Here is a 23721-nt window from a genome sequence, read left to right as displayed (position 1 = left end):
AGCGCCATCTATTGTCATTTAAACAGTAGTTTTACACAAAGCTGCATTAAATTGTCTACTGTTATTTAGTATCTAGCATTCACACTAGATGACAGCAATAACAAAACGAACTCATTTTTAAATAGTTCCATAAATCACTGCTAGATGGCAGTGTTCCAGAAATTCTGTAATGCAACAGTATTGATAAAACAAACTATAGAATCTTTCGTTAGGAACATTAAGTGTATACAAAATAATGTCTATAAAATCGCAAAAATCTTTAAACGAAGAATGTTCCGAGATATTTGAAAGAAGTTACTCAGTGAAAAGTGCATCTGATGATAGTTTATCCTGGTTAGTTGTCTATATGATATATATGCATTTTTATTAATGTTACATGTTAAAACCACTACTAGGTAGACCTAAGAGAACAATTTAAGAAGAAATAGATGGAATGCGTGAAAGACGATGTGTAAGAGGGGAGGGAGCAAAGAAATGGTATTGGTATGATAGAGGAGTACGGAAGGAGAAAACATGTTACGCCGACCCCAGGTGATTGAGAGAAGGGCGGAAGAATGATGTTAAAACCACTGCTAACAATGATGCAAAAAAGCGCTGCCACTTTATATTTATCATTATTTACCAACAACAACACTAAATATTGTACATCCCACAAATATGCTTTAATACGTTGTAAAAATGAAAATCTTCATCTTCAATAAATGAATATTGTAGTGATGACGAAGATGAAGAATTGGCCAGTGAGCTGATGAAGAGAATGACGCCCGCCTTCCTCAGTAAATTGAGACGATGCTTCAAGAAAACCAAGGACAAAAGCAGGGAGCGCGACATTGACAGGTTTCTTACAATAGATCTAAACGATTAAAGTACTTTACACCACAACACGTAATAGTAATGGTTACACAATAAAGGAGATTTTTGATTGATATAATTGAAATGCACTGTAGGGACACAGTTCAGGTATCTCACACAAAAATGTTTATCGCTTATTATATTGAATCAACCAGTCCCTACATAGCCCGACCGACACGGCAAACATTTGAGACATGAATTTTGCGTAGGTATGAATTTGGAACTAACTGGTTTTATTTACTTATGGCAACTATATCCTTACCGCCCTTACGTATATACGTGCACACGGTTCAAATAAACAATTACTTTATTGTCTTTACGTTTAAGTATAATGAAGCAATGGTTTGTGTAACTTTAACATTTAACACAGAAGGTGCGTCTTGTGCACATTAACTGTATTTTTTTATTTATTGCTTTGATGAATGGACGAGCTCACAGCCCAGCCGATGTTAAGTGGTTTCTGGGGCCCATAGACATCTATAACGTAAATGCGCCACTCACCTTGAGATATAAGTTCTAAGGTATCAGTATAGTTGCAACGGCTACTCCGCCCTTCAAACCGCAACGCATTACTGCTTCACGGCAGAAATAGGCAGGGCGGTGGTACCTACCCGTGCGGACTCACAAGAGGTCCTACCACCAGTAAAGTATCCCTACACTTTCTGTTATAGTTTCTTCCATCAATTGATTCTGTATTTAGAAAGATCGAGGAAGTAATGCGCACCGCTGCTGCCGAGGAGGGCGTGGAGTTCGGTCCTCCCGCGGCCCCGGCCGCGGCGACCGACCCTCTCTGGCTCGACGAGACCTCCTTTGTGAAAGCTGTTAACAATATATTCGGTATGTTATATCGACTAATTGTTATACGACAATGAGTATGTGAAACCTTATTTGTTTGTTTGTACAATAGAGTTGAAGTTTGAAACGGCTGTTGTTGGCATTTCGTATGAAGTATAATAAACGCACGACAGGTGGCGCTTTCGTCTTAATTAATTCAGATGTTTCAAATTATATCCGATAGAGATCGCTATAAAAAATTTCTAATCTTATGTTTTCGAAGCTCCTCCACTAGATGTCGCTAATCAACGAATAAGCTGCTCAAAAGCACAAGACGCTTTTATTCGTTTCTATTATACTGTATCTACTCATGTAATGATATCTTTTAATCTTTCACCAACTTTAAGACGTTCGATTAACTTTAAAATGGACACATATCGAGGAAAAATGACAATACAAATTATATTTCTCTAACGACTCTAACTACACTTAATTTAATTAAAATATGGGATACCTCGTATCAGTATCACCAAGTTATTAAAGCTTTAGAACTATCATTATTTGTTGTTGTGGATAGACAGACATCTCATGAAACCGCCGGTAAGTGGTTCATGAGCTAAAGGAAATCACAAAGTCGAAGTCGTCGTGGCCTAACGGATAAGACGTCCGGTGCATTCGTGTTGAGCGATGCACCGGTGTTCGAATCCCGCAGGCGGGTACCAATTTTTCTAATGAAATACGTACTTAACAAATGTTCATGATTGACTTCCACGGTGAAGGAATAACATCGTGTAATAAAAATGAAACCCGCAAAATTATAATTTGCGTAATTACTGGTGGTAGGACCTCTTGTGAGTCCGCACGGGTAGGTACCACCACCCTGCCTATTTCTGCCGTGAAGCAGTAATGCGTTTCGGTTTGAAGGGTGGGGCAGCCGTTGTAACTATAATTGAGACCTTAGAACTTATATCTCAAGATGGGTGGCGCATTTACGTTGTAGATGTTTATGGGCTCCAGTAACCACTTAACACCAGGTGGGCTGTGAGCTCGTCCACTCATGTAAGCAATAAAAAAAAAAAAAAAAAAAAAAAAAAAGTCGAGCGCTATGACATGTCCTTCTTCAAACGAGGCTTGTGGAGAGTATTAAGCGGTAGGCAGCGGCTTGGCTCTGCCCCTGGCATTGCTGAAGTCCATGGGCGACGGTAACCACTCACCATTCAGGTGGGCCGTATGCGCGTCTGCCTACAAGGGCAATAAAAGAAAAAAAACAAAGTCCAAATTCCAAAATTTGATTTTAAGTAGACACGATTAGATTTAGCATTGAAAGGGTCATGAGCTCGTCGGCCTAGGTAAATCAATAACAACAAATCATTCTAGGTAATCATAAATACGCTACTCACGCTCACAAGTTGTTCCGTATGCTGGATCCTCTGTGCACCGGCAAGGCTCGCTGGGTGCGGCTGGTGGAGAGGCTGGTGGCGGCCGGGGCGCGGTCCACGGGCCGCAGGGACGCGTGGGAACCGGTCGAGTGCTCTGACATGGTACAACTCAAGCATTGTAAGGTACTGACCCTGAAAATACTCGTCAGTAATCCAGAAATAATCAGAAATGTCTAGAGTATCACCATTACCACAAACACTAGGAGCAGGCTTAGGGACCCCGGTAACCGTACTCGTCGAACTCGACAAAGAGTTCGTCGTGCAACCTAACCTAAGCATCAGTCCGGTGAGTTTCTCGCCGGATCTTCTCGGCGGGTCGCGATTTCTATTCGGTAGTAGATTCTGCGAAGCACGGCTCTAGCTAGGGTTCGTGTTAGCAACGTCGTCAGGCTTGAGCCCCGTGAGCTCACCTACTAGTTAAGGTTACGCTGAAATAGCCTCACAAGGCTATCAACTTAGGTAGGAAAAAAAAAACTCGAGAACGTTAAAAAACTTGCACCAAGCACACTGTTCCAGAGAGAAACGATAGTGAAACTGTTGAACGTGGAGACAGAGAGCACGTTCTGTTACGTCGCCGTGTCGAAGGGGGGGCGGGTCGGCGTGTACGACGGAGCCCTGGGGCTGCTGCACTCGTACGAGATGTTCTACCAGAGGACGGGCCACAGGGGACGGGTCAAGAACCGCTGGGTCACCGATGCTCTGTATCTCACTGTGAGCTCATCGTTTTGAGTATTTCATTTACTGGACAGCACTGTTATGAAGATTCTGATAATTGAAAACTTACTCTTTACTTGCGACGGGCGATCGAGGTCACGGCACATCTACTGTGACGAGTAAGTGGCTACTGAATACGTGGATATCAATCATTGCGCGAATGCTGTTATCTTGAAACATGAGGTCTAAGTTTCAATACAACAACTGTGCTATCCTGGTGTTATACTGGAAAGCATTCCTGGTTCGCGACAGCAATAGGTAGGACTAGTACTTACGCATATTGTATATATTACCTATATGTTTTATTTTATGATTCATTCATCGTCGAAATTAGTCGTAAGTCGTAGTTTATTGCTTAGTTGGGTGGAGGAACTCACGGCTCACCTGGTGTTAAGTTAGCGAAGCCCATAGACATCTACAACTTAAATTCCGTTATCCACCTCGAGACATGAGTTATAAGGTATCACTTATAACAGTACAACGGCTGCCCCACCCTTCAAACCGAAACACATTACTACTTCATGACAGAAATAGGCAGGGTGGTGGTGCCTAGTCGTGTGAACTCACAATACGCCCTAACACCAGTAATTACGCAAATTATTAGTTTACGGGTTTGATTTTTATTACACGATGTTATTCCTTCACCGTGAAAGTCAATAGTGAACATTTGTTTGGTACGTATTTCATTGCAAAATTTGGTATCCGCCTGCGGGATTCGAGCACCGTTGCATCGCTCAACACGAATGCACCGGACGTCTTATCCTTTAGGCCACGACGACTTCAAGCCAAGAAGTATTGGTGTCAGCCCGAGTACAGCCCGCGTATTTCTGCGCGACAGGCCGCGATGACTTTTTTTTTACTGCTATGTACTTCTTTTTATTTTTTTTATTTCTTAGATGGATGGACGATCTCACAGCCCACCTGGTTTTAAGTGGTTACTGGATCCCATAGACATCCACAACGTAAATGCGCCACCCACCTTGAGATATAAGTTCTATGGTCTCAGTATGCCCCACCCGTCAAACCGAAACGTATTACTGCTTCACGGCAGAAATAGGCGGGGTGTTGGTACCTACCCGTGCGGACGCACTAGAGGTCCTACCACCAGTAAAAAGCTTCAATCTTGATCGTAGTAGTTGCATCTGCAGCAGATTTCCTGCAATTTGACTGAATTAATCTAGGACGTCCAGTACATCATGATAGCAGCGTCAGACCGCAGCCTGACCGTGTATGACGCAAGCACGCTATCACATACCGCCTTGTATTGTATCACCGGCTTACCCAACATACCTACAGTAAGTTTATTTTCGTCACTTCCAACGATTGACTAATCTGTCTCGAGTACAATTCTTAAGCAAAGTTACTTTAGTGAGTAAAACCGTGCTTTACTCGTTACGTTAGTGATATCTGTAAGAAAAGTAAAGGTCCACCACAAGTGAAAATAGGGTATTTTCCACAGTTTGGTTGATTCCTGGTACCGCAGTGGCGAGCTGCCAAGGCTTGGTTCTATTTCAAATGCCCGTTTGGCTCGCGACATCTCAGCAGCGACATTAGCAGCCCTCTGGCGCAATATGCGTCCGGTTTAAAATCTGGAACACAAAAATTCTTGAGCCTTCAGAGGCTATTTCAGCGTAACCTTAACTAGTAGATGAGCTCACAGGGCTCAAACCTGACGACGTTGCTAACACGAACCCTAGCAAGAGCTGCGCTTCGCAAAATTTACCACCGGATCCGAAACGCGACCCACTGAGAGGATCCGGCGAGAAACTCAGTGGACTGTGTCTGTGGGTTAATTTAATTGTCGAGAGACAAGAACGATGGCCGGTGCTGGAGGTACCTAAAAGCACCGTTAGTGGATCGGGAGGATCCAAAATGTCGTGTTTGAGCGACGTCGACTGCTTTCCATTTTCATTTATATTTATAACTTTCAGTGTCTAGGATACAGTCCATCCAGGAAAGCTAGTGATTCTTCCGAGTTGGCGCTGGGCAATGAACGAGGTCAAGTAACAAGGATGCTGTTCTCCCAGCCAAGAGTTCAGTTCATCTACAGCAAGACCAGCGACGCTATTAATTATTACTTTTGGATGGTTAGTGAGAGCCCACACTACGCCCAAGGTCATGTAAATATAGGACTCTCGAATATATTAAATCAAACTGTATTTCAGGAGTTACTCTCCCCTCCCCACACGAGTCACGTTCAGATATCGTCCCACCGTGCCCACCGGCGGAGTGTCCGTCGCGTTATGTACACACAGCGGGACGTCCTCGTGTCCTGTTCTCTGGACAATACTGTTAGCGTCAGGATCAAACACGTATCGGGAAAATTGAATGATTACACGTTCCGGGTCCACAGGGTGAGCATCTCGAACGACAACGCTGGAAGTAAAGATTAATACTGGTGGTAGGACGTTTTGTGAGTCCGCGCGGGTAGGTACCACGACTCTGCCTATCTCTGCCGTGAAGCAGTAATGGTTTTGAAGGGTGGAGCAGCCGTTGTAACTATACTGAGACCTTAGAACTTATATCTCAAGGTGGGTGGCACATTTACGTTTTAGATGTCTATGGGCTCCAGTAACCACATAACGCCAGGTGGGTTGTGAGTTCGTTCACCCATCTAAGCAATAAAAAAAAAGAATAGTACACAGCGGAGTAGTGCAGTGCTGTTGGCCTCTGCACTAGACTGTCTGCATCACGGTGGATGTGGGAGAGCGCCGGGGACAGAGACCACTCGGCCTGTGTGGCGTTGGTTAAGATGGGTAGTTCAATTCACATCTCCGTATTGTTCAGCATTTCACTGCTTACTGCGTACTTCTCAACCTGAATGTCGCTACCGAGTCCTTCTTTACTACCGTCCTACCTTACTCGGTGCCAAGAGCTATATAAACGACTAGCTTTTGCCCGCGACTTCGTCCACGTGAAAGTTCACAAAATAATGTTTTATTTTAGAAAAAAATTGGTTAGCATAAAAAACGTTATAGTGAGCCAACCTTAACATATGGACGTACGCTGTAGTGGACTTTTTTTTAGATCTTTTAAAGGGGAACAATTCTGTCATACATTATTTTAGCGAAACTTTAACTGTTTCTGCAGCGCACGCAGTGGAAGCTCTCAATAGGGAAAAAAACCTCGATTTTGAAACATTCTTTATTGGTGCTCCGCTTGTATTGGTCTTAGCGTGATGTTGTATAGCTTATACCCTTTCTCGATAAATGAACTATCTAACACTGAAATAATTTTTCAAATCGAATCAGTAGTTTCTGAGATTAGCGCGTCCAAACAAACAAACGCTTCAGTTTTATAATATTACTAGCGACCCGCCATCGCTTCGCTTCGGAAACTGTATATTATTATTGATTTCTCCACTATTTAATGGATGTTATTATACATACTAGAGGTCCCGCAGTAGTCGAAATTCGACTATAATTAATTGGAATTGTAAGTTTGTACACTATTATGATTGTATTGTATACTTCTATAATCACAAATTTTGCCAAGACTACACTTTAAAAAATATTAACAAAGACAAACAATATTTAATGTATTCTCAATTTGACAACAGACGTCAAGAACAAAAGTTTGACAATAAATAGTATGCATGCGTGTGTGCGTCAAATACATGGTATGTAATGTAGTGTGTGTAATGTTTTATTTATTGATTTAATGTATCTTTTATGCATTATTTAAAAAAAATATTAGCATTGTGCGCTTCTTCTCCATATTCTCTATAAGTGTGGAAAATTTCATAATCCTCCGTCCACGCAATTTTCGTAAAAAGGGATACAAAGTTTTTGCTTCACGTATTAATATATAGATAAACCTTCCTCTTCAATCACTCTATCTATTAAAAAAAACCGCATCAAAATCCGTTGCGTAGTTTTAAAGATTTAAGCATACATAGGGATATAGGGACAGAGAAAGCGACTTTGTTTTTTATACTATGTAGTGATTATAGATATTCATTCACAAAGATTGTCCGCGGAGTACATAAGGTCGTTCTTTGATATTAAAAATTTCTAGGGTGTCTCCTGCTTCCACATAGTCCCGTCGCTCCGCCTGGTGGTGACTGGTGGGCCGGATGGCTTGGTCCGCCTGTGGGAGCCCACACAGAGCGCGCCGCACGCGACTCTCGCCGCCCCCACAGTGCCACCAGTACTGGGCGTGGCAGTGCTGAAACAACTGCAGGTGGTCATGGCTTACTGTGGGAATTGTGTGAGTAGCTACTGTTCATTCTAGTTAGCTTACTGCAAGAGCTCCGCGTAAATTCTAGAGAGGGTAACAGTAAAGGCGACTTTTCTGACCGAGGCCTGCAAACATTTGTGTGGGACGAATTGAGATTTCTTTTTTAATAGTTCTGCTACTGAAAAATATCTCAATATTCTAGTTGCTTAGTTTTTTTAAGACTGCTAATTGAAGATAATGAAAATTCTATGTGTGGTCTTTCTAGACGATTCACATCTGGGATATGTACGAAGAATGCTTACTTCAAAGCCTCAAAATCAATTATCCCTTTCTTGGAGTTATCGGGAAGAAAGTGGAGTTTGGAACGTATTGCGTTTTTCCTGGTAAGTTCCTCACTTATCAACGGCCTCGGCTACAAAGTTTAGCTTTTCACATCTTTGCGTACTTAAGATTATTTCGACAAATAATGAAATACTAAAAAAATTACGCTCTATTTTGTCGCTACAAAATCCCTGTGCGTATATCTTCGACAACTATTTGTTGTGGACTGTCTAAAAGCAATAATTGCGCGGTTACCCGCCGCGCCGCTCTGACGCTCCGACGCATGTTCATGTACATTTTACCGGTGGTAGGACCTCATGTGAGTCCGCACGGGTAGGTACCACCGCCCTGCCTATTTCTGCCGTGAAGAAGTAACGTGTTTCGGTTTGAAGGGTGGGGCAGCCGTTGTAGCTATACTGAGACCTTAGAACTTATACCTCAAGGTGGGTGGCGCATTTACGTTGTAGATGTCTATGGGCTCCAGTAACCACTTAACACCAGGTGGGCTGTGAGCTCGACCACCCATCTAAGCAATAAAAAAAAAAGGTACGATAGTAATAGGTGGCGGTGTTCAATACCTTGTGTGTGTCAGTACTTTGCCACTAAGGCTTAAGTGAATGCGTCAAGAGCAACACCACCACACCACAGGCCGTATTCACCTAGACACCTATTTATCCAACCTGACTCTCTTCATTTCTGATTATAAATGTATTGCGAAGGTATTCGTTCTCTTTGTACTTCCATACTTGTAGGCCCATTGAGAAAAACAGAAGAGACTTTGGGAAAATCGGCGTCTTCTAGGAGGGGCTCCAGTGTGTATCCAGTCTCCGGTGGAGGTTTGGTGCTGGTCTCTGAAGCCGATAAAGGAAAGATGCCTCATAGATTCGAGGACGACCCGTGAGTTTTTATTTGCGAGACCATCAAGACAGTTCCGTCACTTAATCATGAAACTTTATTATGAAATTATAATTTGCGTAATTACTGGTGGTGGTAGGACCACTTGTAAGTCCGCGTGGGTAGGTACCACGACCCTGCCTATTTCGGCCGTGAAGCAGTAATGCGTTTCGATTTGAAGGGTGGGGCAGCCGTTGTAACTATACTGAGACACTAGAACTTATATCTCAAGGTGGGTAGCGCATTTACGTCGTAGATGTCTATGGGTTTCAGTAACTACTTAACACTAGGTGGGCTGTGAGCTCATCCACCTATTTAAGCAATAAAAAAAAACCTGCGGTAGTATTTTCTACTTTGGATTCATTTGTGCACGCAAACTTTAATTAGTATTTCTAGTGGAAACATAATATTTAATGGTTTTTTTAATTGGGTAGATGGGTGGACGAACTCACAGCCCACCTGGTGTTAAGTGGTTACAGGAGCCCATAGACATCCACAACGTAAATGCTGCTTGAGATATAAGTTCTAAGGTCTCAGTTTAGTTACAACGGCTGCCCCGCCCTTCAAACCGAAATGCATTACTGCTTCACGGCAGAAATAGGCGGGGTGGTGGTACCTACCCGTGCGGACCTACCACCATTAATGTTTTAATAAATCGTTTTTATCTCCTTATCGTTTTGTAAATGGTCTCTGCTCTCACCCTTCGACCAGGGAGTATGCGAAGTACAGCCGCAGCGAGGTGATGGTGACGTGCTGCGAGTACGCGTGTCGAGTGCGCGTGCGGCCCGCGGGCAGCTCCCCCCTGCCGCCCCCCGGCCCCGCGCGCCGCCCGCGCCGGCCCTCGCTGTGGGACCTCAGCCGCCGCAGCCCCGCCCGCACGCCCGGTACGTCTAACAGACGCAGACAGGTAGGTGATACCTTCAGCTCTAACACTAGGAGCAGGCTTAGGGACCCCGGTAACCGTACTCGTCGAACTCGACAAAGAGGTCGACGCGCAACCTAACCAGCTCACTGAATTTCTTGCCGGGTCGTCTTAGCGGATCGCGATTCCGATCCGATAGTAGATTCATTAACGAAGCAGCTGCTCTTGAGTTGTTAGGTCTCCTTCGGAGGCGCTCGGGCAGCTGTTAGCAAATCCCACCCCTCCTGGCTGAGCCTTTGCTCGCCCACCTGTCCTGGTGAAACTGGAAAGGCCTCTGGGCCACCAGTAATACTTCAATCAGAAAAGCAGGCAGGGGTTGCATACAAAATCAAATAACAAAGCGTTATGTTTGTCTATCAGAGCGCTCCCCTCAGACTCTGTCTCCTCGGCTCTCCACACCCCCGGAGCCGCCCGGAACTGACCACACCAACAAAGACTTGGATGAAATCCTCAAGAAAGCTGGTAAGATATACCTTATCAGTGCTCATGGTTATATTGGTTGTGTAGGAAGCACCGTGTGCACATTTGCCTTCAAATAACTTCGTAAGCTTTAACACGTGCAGATCGGTGCGATAGATATCTTCTAAGAACAGAAGAGATATCTTTTAAACCAATCTGTACTAATATATAAATCTACAGTGGTTTTTACGGATGTTCCGTGATAACTACTGAACCGTGCATCCGATTGACTTGAAACTTGGTATCCATGTAGAAAATACATGTAATTAATGGATATTGATATGAGTGTTGGAGTCACTACACCAGTTGCAGGGGCGTTAATGATGAGAATCTTTGTGGGGGTGAGAAATAATAATGTTAATTTTAATAGCCCAGCGAAGCGGAGGGGTACAGCTAGTACTTTATAAAATCATTTGCACTTTATACTACACAAATTGGATGGCGTAGTGAAATAAAGCAATACTTCCTCAAGTGTTTTACAATTAATTTTATTTCTCGTCTTAACAACGGAACGTCTTACCTCTGACACGTTTTCTTGACAACTCACAGACAATGACATAGTAAATACATAGATTAAACTAAACTATTCCTACATGCCCTTTACAAATATTAACTCACCTATACTTGGTTAAAGAAGCCATAGGAACAAACGATGTATTTTCAAACCTAAACATCAGCCCGCTGAGTTTCTCGCCGGATTTTCTCAGCGGGTCATTCGCGAAGCAGCTAGACTTGAGTTGTTAGGTCTCGCTTGGAGGCGTTCGGGTAGTTGTTAGCAAATCCCATCCCTCCTGGCTGAGCCCTTGCTCGCGTCCACTTGTCCTAGTAAAATTGGAAAAGCCTCCGGCCCACAAGTAATCTCTCAAATAAAAACACAAATAAACGACGTCTTTAATCGGTAACATCCGTCACAGGTCTGGAAGGGATATTAGAGAAGAACTTCGTCTTGATGCAAGGCTTGAAACACGACTTGCACAAGAAGCTAGCTGAGCTGAGCGACCGAAATGAATCCGTAAGTAGGACTAGCTGACCCGACAGACTTCGTAGTGCCCCAATCGCAAAATAAAAGACCTAAACTTTTGTATAAAATAAACCTAAAACAAACAAATCGGTCCAGCCGTTCTCGAGTTTTAGCAAAACGAACAGCAATTCATTTTTATATATATTATTATATAGATTACGGTAAATTTTTATTTATAAAATTCTTCAATAAAATTGAATTGTTTGTATTCTAAATACGTTATACTTAATATCGCTCTCACTTAAATCAAGTAAGTCTATAGTCTACTGGACTCCAAGGATCGTCTGAGCTACACGGGGCATGAAAATTAAGTTTAGAGATGTTGTTCTTTTTTCAGTTACAGATGTACCTACAATTTTAGTTGTGAAAACTTAAAATGACATTCAGCAGCTGATGGTCTAGAGCCTCAACTGTATCTTTTCCTAAATTCAACCGCAGACCTGGATGTTATTCGTGAAAAATATTTTCTAAATTATTTTTACGGTACTTTCCTACAGAATAAGTAATATTAGATTTTTTTTAAATTCGATCGCCAAAGCGATGTGATGTTCTATCCGATATAACGTATTCTGAGGCGGCAGTACTGCTGAATTAGAATACAGCGAGCAAGACAACAGCATAGGAAAACAAAACGAGTACTTTGTGCACGCACACGGGGTCAATGGACTCGACGCGAGGGGCGTCCGAAGTCGCCTTTGTTTTTCTGCAAACTTCTTTCTTCGGGCAACTTGCTGTGCATTTAGTTGCCCTTTTTCGTGTAATTATGTAAACTAGTATAAATATTATATTGATAAGACCGAATTTAACATAATTTTAAAACTATAACCAACTGAGCGTTTGACAACCCTAATGATTAACGCTATAAGCGTGTTATTGTTCTCAGATGTCCAGTGCGGTGAACATAGGAGCTCCATACCTGGCTCTGAAGACGTACGAGCCCTCGGCCGTGGAGCGAGCCGAGGATATTATTGAAGCATATAAAAGAGTGCTTAAGTACGTTTGCCACATACCTTACTGTGCCGCATCGGCAACCAATAGTCGGCAACTCTAATATATTAAGTGTATAATCTATGGTCGGCAATGAGGAAAGTATTCGCTATCCACCTGCTGAGGACCCCATGCGGTATGGATACGCTCTTTGCTCGCGGTCAAATTTTTCTGGTGATAAATTCGTCGGATTAACTAGAATTTCCTTCGATCATCATTGTTGATCGAAGAGAATTTCCGTCATTGATGTGTTATATCAAATAACATTGAACTATCACTAGACTTATTCCGAAAATCGAAATTCTATCACAATAACTGGCACTTATAGTTCATTGTATGCACTATATTTCCTTTTTTGTCTTGTTATGGACGTAGGTATTGCAAAGAAACTGACTTGAAAACTTCAAAACTTCACATCAAAATAAAATCGGTGAACAAACGGACCAAAAAAATGTTGGGAACCATTTTGTTTTGCCCCTTTTATGTGCTAGTGGTCGTCCTGTGATCAAAATTAGACATATAATCATCAAAAACCCAAAGTATACATTTATTTCAAGTTTCACTTTTATCTTTTTTAAATTCATTTCTGTAGAAATCATTTCTTTAGAAATTCATGTTTTGCTATAGTCACCTAAAGTGACAACCTAAAAAGTTTACGTATTTCTTATATAGCGCCATCTGTTGGTAATATATGAAACAAAAAAGGTGTTTAAAACATAATTTCGAATTTCCAATATAAAAAATTACTTTTTTAGTACTAATTTTTAACTGCAACTTTTTAAAATTATGTTTGTTCGTCTGAGTCCGTAGATCGCAACGTGAAAACCGTCACAAACACCTTTGAGACAAAAAGAAAATAATAATTATTAGACAAATTATATTCTACTTGACTTAAATACCTTATTCATGTAATTTCAGATTTATTCCCTCCAGTACGACGATAACTCCTACTGCCAGCCAGTCTTCCACTCCAAGGAACAGTAAAGGAACCAAGTGAAATGATGTTTAGCTTTAGAGAAAACAAATAACCTTCTTAGGTTTAAAATATTGTATGAAAATCAAGTACAGTTTATAATAAACATAAAAGAGTAGATGTCTATTTCTATTTAGCATTTATTCTACAATACACTAATATAAATAAATCTTAATTAAATAAATAATATTGGATGATCTTTGTATTATTCATTTATAACAGTAAAATTTCTTTTTAACACATAAAATATATTTTTTCCGACATCAACTAAAAACTAAACGTTTTTGCTGCCATCTAGCAGAAACAACAGTAACTACATAGCTTTTGTCTGAACCAGTTTATTTATGCTTCTGTCTTGATACAATGTTTGTGTTTTTTTCAAAAATTAGGTTATTTTTCATACAATAGACTTTGTATCTTCTCAATTTACGTATAATATAAAATCACTGCTATGTGACTCTTTTAAGTAATAAATTACGAGACTTCAATTTTAAGAGTATGTACAAACCAAGTTTCATATTGCTACTCAGCGATAGATGGCGCTAGACGCATCATTTAAAGTAATGATCAATATAGAAAAACCAAGAACATTTTATGAAGTGTGAAATGTTATTAGCATTCGTAGTATTTATTATTCACTACAATTTAAAATTACGCACCACTATTATTCTAGAGGATAATATGCTAGGGGTGCTCATTAAAAACTGATAATGAGTAACACGCAATTATTTTTTATGTGTTGTTGTTTTAATTTTATTATTTAATTTTAATTCTGGTGAATATGGAAGATGTTCCATTAATTCGAAGTCAGCTTCTTGAATGACAGCCGTCGCAACTCTGGACTTATCTTGGTGTTACTTGGTGAACAAAACTTTAGAGGGTTTGCCACGCCTTTACTTGTGTTTTTTTTATTGCTTAAGTGGGTGGAAGAGCTTACGGCCCACCTGGTGTTAAGTGGTTACCGGAGCCCATAGACATTTACAACGTAAATGCCGCCATCTACCTTGAGATATAAGTTCTAAGGTTTCAGTATAGTTACAACGGCTGCCCCACCCTTCAAACTGAAACGCATTACTACTTCACGGCAGAAATAGGCAGGGTGGGGCTACCCGCGGGACTCACAAGAGGTCTTACCATCAGTAATTACGCAAATTATAATTTTGCGGGTTTGATTTTTATTACACGATGTTATTTCTTCACCGTGGAAGTCAATCGTGAACATTTGTTGAGTACGTATTTCATTAGAAAAATTGGTACCCGCCTGCGGGATTCGAACACCGGTGCATCGATACATACGAATGCACCGGACGTCTTATCCCTTAGGCCACGACGACTTCAGATGTCGCTTTAGGCAATAAGATAGACAACGAATGAATGCGGAACACATAGTTTTATTGAAGTGAAACTTCTTTAGGCGCACGAGGGTAAAATTTTTACAGAACGTCACCCAGGTATGCAACGGAAGTAACATCAAACTACTATTGAAATTAAGTACTTGTCAAATGTCAGTAGTAGTAGTTGTTGTATTTTTCCAACTGGAAAGGCAAATGTAGTAACATACCATACAGCCTAATATTTTATTTATTTATTTATTTATTTAAGGATTACCGACAGGGTTTACAGTAAGACATAAAATAACATTGACATGTATAGAGCAATTGATAACTGCAACTCTAATTAGAGGCAATCACAGCATGCATTACATTAATATATCAATAGAGATTTAACAATACTATTAATAATAATAAAAAAATTAAAAACAAAAGAAAGACAACAAGGACAGTAATACCCGAGTACTCAGACCAAGGCTGAGGCTCAACAACAACTTTTTATAATTTTGTTCTTGAATATTGGAAGGTAATCGCCAAATATGTCAAGGTTTTCAACTTTTCTGACTAGATTATTATAAAGGTTAGTTAGACGAGGAGTAGGTGAGTGCTTGCTTAGATTGGTTCTGCTAAAGTGGGTGCTGAAAAGAGCAACGGGGCGACGAGGTAACCTGGATGGCACCTTCAAAGAGAATTTATTGAGGATAGATTGGGAGTCGACAGTACCGCTCATAACTTGATGTAAAAAACATAAGCCTAACATATCGCGGCGATCACTCAATGTTTGCATTTTAAAATATTTAGCTCTATCAACATAAGATTCAACATTATTAGGCGGCCTAAAACGATACGGTTTATAATTTTTTTGTGAAAAATCTTCATAGGAATTGAAATGAAATGAAAAGAATTTGGAACATTAATCAAATAGCATGAAATGAGTCAATTCAATTGGCAAAATATTAGTCATTTACAATTTAGAAATCTAAACATAATGTGACTTTCAACACTGAGGTTTGAGATTGACATTTGACAGACTTTTGGCGGGAACATATCTTCCTTTTTCCCTTCCTCTAAGTCTCGGAAATCTAAAGTTTTAGATTTGTATAAATATAAGCAAGACTTATAAATTAGTTCGCCAAAAAAGTTTCACTTCTGACATGTGTACTTTGTACGCACGCACTTTTTTTTATTTTTTAAGTGAGAGAAGGGTAGTTACCGGTCGCGACGGCAAAATTAAATAGACGCGATGTAACTCTGAAGACGTAAGACGTTTATATTTTAGTTAAATAGATTAAGAAAGACGTAATTAAATCAAGTTTGTGTGTAGCCATCGACCGTTTCACTGGCCCAATCTGAATAGAAAACCCCACAGCTATTTAAAATAAAACTTAAATAATCAACTTGTGTAAATTTACATTTTCTCCAATTTTAAATCCGTGTGTCCAGCGGATATATTTTTTATTTTTTTATTTTATTGCTTAGATGGGTAGAACGAGCTCACAGCCCACCTGATGTTAAGTGGTTATTGAAGCCCATGGACATCTACAACGTAAATGCGCCACCCACCTTGAGATATAAGTTCTAAGATCTCAGTATAGTTACAACGGCTGCCCCACCCCTCAAACCGAAACGCATTACTGCTTCACGGCAGAAATAGGCAGGGCGGTGGTACCTACCCGCACGGACTCACAAGAGGTCCTACCACCAGTAATTACGCAAATTATAATTTTGCGGGTTTCACTTTTATTACACGACGTTATTCCTTCACTGTGGAAGTCAATCGTGGCATTTGTTGAGTACGTAATTCATTAGAAAAATTGGTACCCGCCTGGGATTCGAACACCGGCGCGTCGTTCAACACGAATGCACCGGACGTCTTATCTCTTAGGCCACGACGACTTCAAATATATCCACGTGCTACTCGTCCATTTCGGTACTATTACTAATTTTACTTTAACGTTTATAGAAACAGATACATAATACATTATGTATATATAAGATCACGTAGATGGAAACAAAGAGTTGCGAGATGTAATTAGGAAGCCAATCGCTGGAACATTAGTGTCTTGACTCGTCAGGACGTAACGCTTTCTCATTTACTCGCCTCCATCCGTATTGGCCTCACTTTGTTTACTAGACGTGGTAGTTTGGGTTTGTATTCTTACGCAATAGTATTCTTACGCGTCTAGGACTTCATACGACCCAATGAAACTGTAGATTGTGTGGAGGCTTAATCGGTTTTTATAAGATTATTTTGTACAAAAGAAAACATTCCCTGGTGACATCCGCGACGAATGAACAATCGTTTTAAAAATTTCGGTACATTTTAAATATTGTGCTATTTATTTTGCTATCGTATGTGGAAGAATATTTATAGTTACAATGCTATGGGAATTTAGCGATAATTGAGACAACTTAAATCTAAAAACTCGTACCAAGGACCTCATCCGGTCGTAAGCCACTGGCAGGCGTACTGCTGCCAAGCTCTCCTTCTTCCTGCACTCCTTGTTTGCCGAGCTTAAAGCCCAGCCAACGATGCGAATATCCAGCGGGTCGACTATAGGACATCCTCAATAGTTAGCACTTCGCGTTTGATTCCTTCCTACTTAACGCACAGATTACTGCGCGGCACTATAAATATTAATATTATTCTATTTTCTTCAGTTTTCGTCAGTTGTAGACATATTCGAAACTAGTTTTATGGCTTAATCTCCCGAGTGTTTAGTGTGAGTTTTTTAACGTTCTCGATAGCGTAAAAGTTAACTCTGATTTGTACGGAGCTGGAACGTTTGCATAAGTTTGCCGCTAGATGAGCTATTCCAACTGTATAAAAATTTAAGTTAACTTTTACACTACCAAAAAGTTTCAAAAGCACACCGGTCATTGTTTTATTTGACTGTTCCCAAGGCTTCTTTATTATACGACTTACATTTACATATCAGTTTCTTACGTAACTAATATAGATATTTTATAAACATTTTTTTTTCATTGCTTAGGTAGGTGGACAAGCTCAGAGCCCACCTGCTGTTAAGTGGCTACTGGAGCCCATAGACATCTACAACGTAAATGCGCCACCCACCTTGAGATATAAGTTCTAAGGTCTCAGTATAGCTACAACGACTGCCCCACCCTTCAAACGGAAACGCATTACAGATTCACAGCAGAAATAGGCAAGGCGGTGGTACCTACCCGTGCGGACTCAAAATAAACATTGTAGTCTGTCTCAAATTACTTCAATTCGTGTAGCCCAAATATTATATCACGTTTATGACTAACAATATTTTTATAGAAATTCTCTAGTTCAGGAACAAAAGTCATGTTAGAATCGCTACTGGTGTTCAGTCGCTTAAAAGGTACAAATAGAATAACAAAAAAAATGGGTGTTTTAGTTTTAAGCTAACAAACAAAGTTTTAAAGCTAGCAAACAATATATGTAAATAATATATACAGTATGTAATAGCAAGTATGATTACCTTAATAATGCATTTATTTAAATGTTTGTCAAAATTGTGAAGATATGAAGGAATGAACGCTAAAGTGTATTATCAGTTTATGTTTATATTATATATTTAATAATAATTGAGTATATGTATTGTACAATAAGCAAATAAAATATTATTTCGTAAGTGCCGGCTAGCAGCCAGCGATCACAGTGAGCCAGTCACTCCACGTTTCTATTCAAGATCGGCCTAAAGCTTTCATCTGAACATATTTTCTGGTAAAATTTGTCTTGAATACAATATGAATTTGAATATTTCAGATTGAATAAAACGATTAGTTATCTTTAAAACGAAGTAGAGCATTTTTAATACGCTTTTATTAGCTTCAGACGTATGTATGTTAGTATGTAACGGAATCTTTGAACATGATTTTGAACCCCTTCAAAACATCGAATTAACTGGAAATTTGGTATACTTATTAAGGACCGATGACAATTCAATATTTAAAAAAAAATGAAGAAAAATTTTTTTAAAAAATTGAAATTCAGCTAAAAAATGAAAAATAAATAATAGTTTAAAAAAAACTAACAAAAAACGCTTTTATAGAAAATCCAACTAAAAAATAGAAAATAAATTTTAATAAATGTGAACTAAAAATAGTGTAAGAAAAAATGAGTTTATTATAAAAATGCGTGGGGTGTTTGGTATCAGTTATAAATATGTTATGTACAGATAAGAGTAGAAGGGTTATTTTGATAATATCCTGAAAAGCACCCCAATTTTTCACACCACCCAAACCCCACCAAAATTTACTAAAATTTATTTTCGATTTTTTAGTTGGATTTTCTATAAAAGCGTATTATGTTAGTTTTGTTAAGCTATTATTTTTAAATTAAGATTAGATTTTCATTTGGCAGGTGAGTGCTGCGCGGCGCTATACACTAATGTTCACCAGAACGAGTTCTCTGAACCCGGGCTACTCTACACATCATCTCTCATTATTAGCGCAAAGAGTTGTTTTATTCCAACGAAGGTTGTTAGCTCACAATTTCCCTTCGACTCATCAAGAATACGCAAACGAATACCAGCTTTATGCTCAACGACTTATGATAAAATATCGCTAATCATCGAACCAGGAGGAAATCTTTGCGAACTTTGGTAGTAATTTGAGCTTTGTTCTTCGAGATGTAAGGGTGGTTTCCGTGTGCACGTTTTGAGATGTATTTCTAGCGAATGATTGGACGGAATTAAGGAAATAAGCGCATTTAATTGCCACGAGATTAATAGGAAAGCGTTTTGTATTTGTTTCAAGTTTTCTTTTTGTTTCATCCTGAAGCCTTAGTCCGTTTGTTTTTATACATTGCATTCGTTTGAAATGTCCCGGTGAATTACATCGCGCGGTTTGAGAAACTGTGGTCTGTGGGGTCGCATTTAAGTCATGGTACTTTATTTAATCGGACTAAAAAATAACAGTATCCAATTGTTGTCAATTATTAAACGTAATTTACCAAGCCAACGTTGAGCACCCATGAGCACGGTTAAAAAGATGAGACGCCAAAGATTTCATACTAACAGCGTAGTGGGGAGCAGTCATGCATTGAAATTTAATCGGTAGAAGGACTGTATTAAGGGACATGACACGCGGTGACGTCTGATCTTTGGTCCTTTTAAAATCAGAGGAGCCGTGAGCACGATTCTCCATCGAAACCAATGGAAAGGAATAATTAGAATTTGAGAAGAAAAAAAAAACGGTATCCTATTAAAGTTCGTGTATTACCAACGGTCTGTCTGCTGGTAAAAGAATAAAGCTTCAAGATTTAACACCTACGGTTTGTAAACACACTTGAGTGGTCATCTATCTTTCTCGAACTGCTTCTAAATGCGCTAAGTACGAGAGGGACAGGCTTCGTTTTGTATACCAGAATGGAGGACAAATACAGGATTAAAATTTTCAACAAAAGTATCAAAATCATTCGACTACTTGAAAGTAACGAATTTTTTTGGTAAGTGCGAGATCTAGCCCGTAAACAACAAAGCTCGGATCTATCATTGAAAAAGTAAAGCTTATTTGTAAAGCTGTTTGAAGAAAGCAGGATTCGGTCGTAGCTTTAAATTCAACTTGATGTTTAGGCGATTCTTGTCACGGTTTTTTGTACAAAAACTTTTATAAATCTACTAGCTTTTGCCCGCGACTTCGTCCGCGTGGAATAGTTCACAAATAATGCTTTATTTTAGAACAAATTTAGCTAGCATAAAAAACGTTATAGTGAGCCAACCTTAACATATACACATATGCTGTTGCGGACTTTTTTTAGACCTTTTAAAGGGGAACAAATTCTCTCATACATTATTTTAGCGAAACTTTAACCGCTTCCGTAGCGCACGCAGCGAAAGCTCTCAAAATGGAAAAAATCCCGATTTTGAAACATTCTTTATTAGTGCTCCACTTGTATTGGTCTTAGCGCGATGTTATATAGCCTATAGCCTTCCTCAATAAATGGGCTATCTAACACTGAAAGAGTTTTTCAAATCGGACCAGCAGTTCCTGAGATTAGCGCGTTCAAACAAACAAACTCTTCAGCTTTATAATATTAGTATAGATTGGTAATACAGTAAGTCGGGAAGGAATGTATCGATGTAAGCGTGCCGATCATCTATAGAGCATCGAAAACGCGAAGAAGGTGAGCGTCAGAGTGAATGGACTCCACGAAAGGAATAAATAGTTTCTGCGGTAAACAGCGCCATGACCGCCGTCCTGAACTTGCCGTTATCTATGGAAATTATTGAAATTTTTAATTACATTGTGTATCCTCTACTTCTCTATGCAATAAGCTGAATGTAATACAAAAACTTATACCTATATACTTACGTGGTATGGGCTGCTCGACCAAGGTTATGAAGACGCGATCAGCGGTCAAGGTCAGTTCCGTTTTAGTGACGTGTCGGTTTAGTAGATTCTACTCTCAACATTCAATCCCAACGCCCAAGAGATGGACTCTTCCGAAAGAGAACTGTTTCACCGTCAAATGCAATAGACACTCGAACCTTGCTTCTTAAAGTGGGCTGCAGGAGCATTCGTGATGTTACATCTATGAACTCCCATAGTCATTTAACATCATCACGTACGCGAAACATAATGTATTCCTAAAATGGCGTGAAGCAGTAATGCATTTCGGTTTGAAGGGTAGGGCAGCCGTTGTACTGTAAAAATTGAGAATTAGAATTCATATCTTTTTTGTTTTTTTTTATTGCTTAGATGAGTGGACGAGCTCACAGCTCACCTGGTGTTAAGTGGTTACTGGAGCCCATAGACGTCTACGACGTAAAAGCGCCACCCACCTTGAGATACAAGTTTTAAGGTCTCAAGTACAGTTACAAAGTAGCTGGCAGCATTGACGTTGTAGATGTCTATGGACTCCGGTAACCACTTAACACCAGGTGGGCCGTCAGCTCGTCCACCTATCTAAGCAATAAAAAAAAAACTATTAACCGACATTGTGGTAATGTATCAACTTTCCTACTATTTATTGGCATAATATGTTCTAATGCGCTATAATATGCGTATTAGGCGATTATGAGTAATTATGAGCGATTATGAGTGGTTCACGGTTTGATGCGTACACTGTACAGTTGCAAATACCCTTTATATACAGCGTGATTGTTTTTTTTTTTTTAAATATTGAATTACTATATTAGTTTTATAATATTGGTTTGTTGCAAATTAAGTGTAATATGTTTGTTTGGTATTTTATTAACTTAAATGTTTATCTGTGTGCTCATAAAGCGCAGCTTATTTCTAACGTTAATGTTGTTATTTTAGACACAGTGTGGACCAAACAACAGGCTTTGTTATGAATTCCACGATGTTCAACACTAGGAAGTAGGTATCCTCCACTCCTGGTCATTCCGCTATAAGTCGTCGTGGCCTAAAGGATAAGACGTCCGGTGCATTCGTGTTGAGCGATGCAACGGTGTTCGAATCCCGCAGGCGGGTACTAATTTTTCTAATGAAATATGTACTTAAAAAATGTTCACGATTGATATCCACGGTGAAGGAATAACTTCGTGTAATAAAAATCAAACCCGCAAAATTATAATTTGCGTAATTACTGGTGGTAGGACGTCTTGTAAACCCGCACGGGTAGGTACCAACCACCACCCTGCCTATTTCTGCCGTGAAGCAGTAAAGCGTTTCGGTTTGAAGGGTGGGGCAGCCGTTGTTCTATACAAACTGAGACTTTAAAACTCATGTCTCGAGGTGACATTTGGCGACATTTGCGTTGTAGATGTCTATGGGTTCCAGTAACCACTTAACACCAGGTGGGCTGTCAGCTCGTCCATCCATTTAAGCAATAATAAAAATTATAAAAAAGAGACAGAGGGTGGAGCGTTACGTCTGCTCCTAATGACCCACCCACAGTGACGTCACTAGCGACACCGCTGACATATCGGGAACCCATAGACACTAGTACTAAATACCCGTTAAAGGATCACTGGTGTCTGGTGGTGGTGACTTAGTTGGATTTTCTTCCCTCTTTGGCTTCGGGAACGATTTATTTACATACTGTGGATTTAATGAAAACATCACTCTGTATAGATATAAAGCCGAGAGCACAATAACGTGTAGCCGCAAGTAATCGTTGATCCCCCGGTGAGTAACACCCTAATGTCCGGGATTAAATAACACATTAGCGAAACTCTTTGTCACGTACTTGCCGATATTGTGTGGGTTTTTTACTTCTTTTTCGCTTCACGGCAAATATGTACACTCTATACTTGATGTTATTGAACACATTTTGGATTTGTAATATCTAACATGACCGGTAGAGGTACTTATTCTGTCAGACTAACGAGTGGTAGGACCTCTTATGAGTCCAGACGGGTAGGTACCACCACCGCGCCTATTTCTGCCGTGAAGCAGTAATGCGTTTCGGTTTGAAGGGCGGGGAAGCCGTTGTAACTATACTGAGAACTTCAGAACTTATATCTCAGGGTGGGTGGCGCATTTACGTCGTAGATGTCTATGGGCTCCAGTAACCACTTAACACTAAGCAATATAGCAAAAAACAAAAAAGATATCGCGCTCTGGTAGATATCGCCACCTCATATCTCAATGACGCGTACTTGACCACATGTCACAATGGCGTGTAAGGACTCCGGTAACTATTTAAGATCAGAAGCTTGGTAAGCTTGTTTACTCTATCACGCAATAAATAAAACAGTTCTGAAGCTCCAAGCTGCGAAATGTAGTGAGTTTCGAATGAAAAGCGGCAATTTGATTTTCCTTCGAAACTAATTACAAAACCAATTATTTGCTTCGTTCGGATAAATTCGTATTTTATTTTCATTTTTAAGCGAACAACGATTTTAGAACTTTTAATTGTTCTGAAATCTTCCGGCGGTATCTCCTTTAGAGAC

General features: G+C 39.9%; 1 protein-coding gene across 1 annotated transcript; it reads left to right on the top strand.

Moving 5' to 3' along the window:
* The first annotated feature begins 227 nt into the window (after nt 1-227).
* LOC114249851 (uncharacterized) lies at nt 228-13676 on the top strand. Its single transcript, XM_028183561.2, has 16 exons — nt 228-333; nt 715-837; nt 1553-1689; nt 3004-3188; nt 3582-3776; nt 4961-5074; nt 5711-5866; nt 5945-6133; nt 7797-7988; nt 8224-8341; nt 9032-9176; nt 9885-10057; nt 10456-10557; nt 11469-11566; nt 12459-12568; nt 13481-13676. The coding sequence occupies exons 1-16, from the start codon at nt 236-238 to the stop codon at nt 13557-13559; spliced, it is 2214 nt and encodes a 737-aa protein (XP_028039362.2). The 5' UTR covers nt 228-235; the 3' UTR covers nt 13560-13676.
* The last annotated feature ends 10045 nt before the right edge of the window (nt 13677-23721 follow it).

The sequence above is a fragment of the Bombyx mandarina genome, chromosome 28 (genome assembly GCF_030267445.1).
Source record: "Bombyx mandarina strain Sakado chromosome 28, ASM3026744v2".
NCBI classification, from domain to species: Eukaryota; Metazoa; Arthropoda; class Insecta; order Lepidoptera; family Bombycidae; genus Bombyx; species Bombyx mandarina.
This window is presented reverse-complemented; position numbering and strand designations above follow the sequence as displayed.

What these genes read in the sequence shown, in the direction of transcription:
- LOC114249851 (XM_028183561.2), top strand. Translation starts at nt 236, where the DNA reads ATGTCTATAAAATCGCAAAAATCTTTAAACGAAGAATGTTCCGAGATA. An exon ending in TACAACTCAAGCATTGTAAG is followed by an intron (nt 3,189 to 3,581) that starts GTACTGACCCTG and finishes ACACTGTTCCAG; the next exon opens with AGAGAAACGATAGTGAAACT. An exon ending in GCATATAAAAGAGTGCTTAA is followed by an intron (nt 12,569 to 13,480) that starts GTACGTTTGCCA and finishes ATGTAATTTCAG; the next exon opens with ATTTATTCCCTCCAGTACGA.